We start from the raw sequence: 4,548 nt of genomic DNA, 5'->3' as shown, positions 1-4,548 counted from the left end.
GTTTCAATTGAAATGTTCATATAATGTGACCAGTAATGGTTATTAATTGAAATGTTCATATAATGAGACCAGGAATGGTTATAAATTGAAATGTTCATATAATGAGACCAGGAATGGTTATAAATTGAAATGTTCATATCATGAGACCAGGAATGGTTATAAATTGAAATGTTCATATAATGAGACCAGGAATGGTTATAAATTGAAATGTTCATATAATGAGACCAGGAATGGTTATAAATTGAAATGTTCATATCATGAGACCAGGAATGGTTATAAATTGAAATGTTCATATAATGAGACCAGGAATGGTTATTAATTGAAATGTTCATATAATGAGACCAGGAATGGTTATTAATTGAAATGTTCATATAATGAGACCAGGAATGGTTATAAATTGAAATGTTCACATTTCCACACTTAGTCCGGGTCTGGATTCCCGCAGTGACTCCAGGTGTCTCTTTCCGTTTGGACTGAACAGATTCTCCCTCAGACTGAAACAGATTAAAGATTAAACAGGAAATAAACAGATTGAACAACAGTGGAAATAACAGGGAGACTGGGGTTAATATTTCAATAATAATTACAGAGAAATATTACCCATAAAAGGGACTGAATCCCACTGATATTTTATTTATTACATTAAACATTAACACTAATACTCACCAGATCCGCTCCAGACTCCTGCGGGTCAGTATGAGGGACCGGAGAGCGGGGACAGATCGGTCTGTGAAGGAGTTTGATCCCAGGTTCAGATCCGTCAGTGACCGGTTTGTACTGAGAGCGGAGACGAGATCCTCGGTACAAGAATCTGTGAGACCGACATCATCCAGACTGGGGATGAGAGAGAGAGAATTAACAGCAATCAGGGTAATTCCCCAGTGTTTATTAATAACACTATTACTGATAATAATAATAATAATGTACATTATTAGTAACACTTAATTTTACTAATAATAATGTTTAATGTTAGACAGCCAGTTATTATAAACACAATCTCACACAATCTGATACTTACCGCAGTTCCTGTATTTTACAGTCCGGGTTCCTCAGAGCCGTAAACAGTAGTTTCATTCCTGAATCTCCCAGTTTATTATTACCCAGGTTCAGAACCGTCAGTGACCGGTTTGTACAGAGAGCGGAGGAGAGATCATCGGCACAAGAAGCTGTGAGACCGTTGTACCATAACCTAGAGATCAGAGTGAGGAGAGAGACGAGCAGAGATAACAGGAATCAGAGTAAATTCCCAGTATTTATTTGTATTATTATTACTTATACTGACCTTAATGTACAGTGTTAGACATCCAGTTATTACAAACACAATCTCACACAGTCTGATACTTACTCCAGTGTCTGTATTTTACAGTCCGGGTTCCTCAGAGCCGCAGACAATAGTTTCACTCCTGAATCTTCCAGTTGATTTCCTGCCAGTCTAAACACAAACATACAGAGAGTGAGAAACAAACTGAATCCAATCCCCGATCTGACACAATTTCTCTCTGATTTTTCAGTGTTTCCTGTAGTATCTTCAGGAAATTAATAACTAGATTTCCCTGTCGCTGACAATGAATCTTACTCTGTCCAACGCCCCATATATTCAGGGACTGTCAGTAAATATATTTATTAAATAAAGTGCTGTCTGTGTGAAGCCTTCAAATGTCCCTCAGTCCGGTCTCATTCCCTGATGATCAGAATCACCCTCCTGGAGGTCCCGTCATGTTTGGGGAAATTGTCTCATTTCTGCTGATTCTTAAATCCCAGATTTTATGGGAATGGGGCAATTTTCCTGAATTAAATGATAAAGTGGTGATTACCTGTACTTTATGCAGTATTATATTAATTTGTTTCATACCTCGGGGTGAGTTATATTGTGAAACGGCACTAAAGGCTGCTGTAAAATCCATCCCCCAGGATTTTATGTAACAAGGAGAGTTTATTCTGTCCTGTTACTAGTTTTAAATGTCCCTGTACTTCTAGTTTATCGGGGAGGGGAGTCTCTCACTTTATTCCCATTAAATTCTCTCCACATTTATTTCAGGCGCAACGTTCCCGACAGTTTATGGGGATTTTTCTGAAGTTCCCTCCCCGAGCGGGGCCTCACACACAGGGGGCAGATTATGGGAAATTCCCGGGTTCACTGCCCCCTGGTTAACCCAGGAGCCTCCCGCTGTGTGTGAGGCCCCACCGCTGGCCGGTGTGTGTCTGTACTCCTGGCCTAATACCCCACAACCCGTTAGATTGGAACCTTTTCAAAGGCAGATTTTAGTTCCCAAATCTCACTGAAGTGTCGGCCTGGATTAATGAGCGAGGGGCCTGAATCCACGACCTTCTGACTCAGAGGCACGAGTGCTGCCAGCTGGGTGAAGAGATGATGGATGTATTGGAGAGTGTGAAGGGCTGTGTCATTGATGAGTTAAGATAACGGACCGTCGTCCTGCGGGGAAAGCTCAGCTCGCCCACTGGCGGTTGACTGCCCGAAAGCTGTGTTTTGCTGTTTGTTACTGAATGTTTGGTGTTTCTGCTTCCCTCTCCGACACACGTTGACAGTCCGGTGACTGTCACTTGCCCCCACACCTCGGTAAGAGGGTGGGATGCTCCGACACACAGACTGCTGCAATTAGTGTCGATCTACTTGTAAGTAACAGTGAGAAGGAGCCTCTTCAATGGACGCATCTCAGTCAGTGAGAAAAACAACAATAAATATCATTTATTACAATTAAATTATCAGACTCTTTCAGTGACCTGTATTTACTGATCGGATAAAAATTGTGAAATCCCGAATTGTTCACAAGGATCCATTTTAGATTCTCCAGTCCTGAGGGAATTACTAACCGATCCTCTTATCATTTGTCATATTTGTGTTGAATCTGTTTCTCTCTGGTTTAACTGAACTGTTTGTTTCCCTTCATTTCGGATCAGCAATACAATCCGTGACTGTTCTACAATTGGCCTGACAGTTAGAGACAAATAATCATTCACCTCAACACCTGGCATTTGTGCAGTACGGATCTCAGCCGCTGGAGTCCTTCACACCGAATGGAGCAGCTCCCCAGATTGAGGTGTTTTATTGTATCACAGAGTCCAATGACATGAGACAGAACGGCACAGTCAATCGGGGTCAGTCCCAATCCATGAAATGTAAGTATTTCCACAGATCCCACTGTGACCCGAGCCAGTGTTTGATTCTGAGACTCAAACAGGTAGTGGAATGTGTTCAGGAGGTTCCTTTTCCCAGTTTCACGCTCTGTCTTTCCAATCTGTCCTTCAACCTTCTCCTTCACCCAGTCAATCACTCCGCAGATTGTTTGATGAAGAAATGGACCCAGAAACTCCTCCAGGGGCCGAGCTGACTGTGAGGAGGAGAGACCAACAACAAAACGGACAAATATCTCAAATCGCCCATCATCCTTGCTGTGGGCTTCACTGAGGAGTTTCCGGATGTCCCCTGGATCTGGAGTCAGGAATTGTGCGAGTGCAGCTACAAACTCTTGGATGGTGAGGTGCGGGAATGTGTAAACCACACTCTGGGCAGAATCATCTCTCTCCAAAAGTTCCATCATGAACCCAGACAGGAACTGGGAAGGTTGCAGATTGTACTTGATCAAATCTCCATTTCTAAACACAATCTTCTTCTCGGAGACTCCAGTGAAGGCCATCTCACCGACCTTCAGTAATACATCACGGGGGGATTCAATCTCTCGGCCATGGTTTTTCAGAATGTTGTAAATATAGTAGGAATATAGTTGGGTGATGGTCTTGGGAACTCGCTGCTGTTTCCTGTCTCTTTGTGTGAAGAAGGGACCCAGTGACAGACAGAGGATCCAGCAGTAGGAAGGGTTGTAACACATGGTGTACAGGAGCTCGTTCTCCTCCACATGTTTGAAAACAGCTGCTGCCACCGCCTGATCTTCAAAAAAATTGTTGAAATATTCCTTCCGTTCCTCACTATCAAATCCCAGGATTTCAGCCCAAACACTGATCTCAGCCTTTTCCAATAAATGTAATGCAGTGGGGCGGCTGGTCACGAGCACTGAACATCCCGGGAGCAGCTTGTGCTGTATTAAACTGTACACAATTTCAGACACTTCACACTGGTCTTCAGGATCTGTGCAGATGTAATCAGCCTCTGTATTTCTCCGATTGTCAGCAAAATCGATACTGTCCTTGAATTCATCTAAACCATCAAATATAAACAGTAATCCCTCTGGGTTCTTCCAGAGCTCTCCCAGAATATTCCCAAAGTAAGGAAACAAATCTAGTATCAGGTTCCTCAGGTTTATTCCACAGTTAATAGCGTTCAAATCCCGGAATTTAAAACTGAAAACAAATTGAAAGTGTGGGTATATTTTCCCAGTGGCCCAGTCATAAACAATCTTTTGTACCATTGTTGCTTTTCCAATCCCCGCGACTCCGCTCACTGCTGCTGAACTCCCAGATTTGGATTTTCTCTTGGAAAAGCTGCTCTGGAACAATTGATCAGTTCGGATTTTTTCCAGTTCTCTCCGGAGATGTTTCTCTCTCCACTCTTCATGCTCTCGGCCTCTTGCC

The 4,548-nt window shown here is 42.8% G+C and overlaps 1 protein-coding gene across 1 annotated transcript; it reads right to left on the bottom strand.

Annotated features, from left to right (window-relative positions):
* Positions 1-345: 345 nt before the first annotated feature.
* On the bottom strand, positions 346-3,984 carry LOC137317663 (NACHT, LRR and PYD domains-containing protein 3-like). The gene is made up of 5 exons (XM_067980832.1): positions 2,980-3,984; positions 1,346-1,432; positions 1,019-1,189; positions 667-834; positions 346-494 (listed from the first exon to the last, which is right to left on the bottom strand). The coding sequence occupies exons 1-5, from the start codon at positions 3,846-3,848 to the stop codon at positions 407-409; spliced, it is 1,383 nt and encodes a 460-aa protein (XP_067836933.1). The 5' UTR covers positions 3,849-3,984; the 3' UTR covers positions 346-406.
* Positions 3,985-4,548: the final 564 nt, after the last annotated feature.

This window comes from Heptranchias perlo, unplaced genomic scaffold (genome assembly GCF_035084215.1).
Source record: "Heptranchias perlo isolate sHepPer1 unplaced genomic scaffold, sHepPer1.hap1 HAP1_SCAFFOLD_63, whole genome shotgun sequence".
In the NCBI taxonomy this organism is placed as follows: Eukaryota; Metazoa; Chordata; class Chondrichthyes; order Hexanchiformes; family Hexanchidae; genus Heptranchias; species Heptranchias perlo.
This window is presented reverse-complemented; position numbering and strand designations above follow the sequence as displayed.

Coding starts and splice junctions, on each gene's coding strand:
- LOC137317663 (XM_067980832.1), bottom strand. CDS start 3,848: ATGTGTTACAACCCTTCCTACTGCTGGATCCTCTGTCTGTCACTGGGT. Junction 835..1,018: donor TGTAAAATACAGGAACTGCG/GTAAGTATCAGA, acceptor TCTCATCCCCAG/TCTGGATGATGTCGGTCTCA. Junction 495..666: donor AGGAGTCTGGAGCGGATCTG/GTGAGTATTAGT, acceptor AATCTGTTTCAG/TCTGAGGGAGAATCTGTTCA.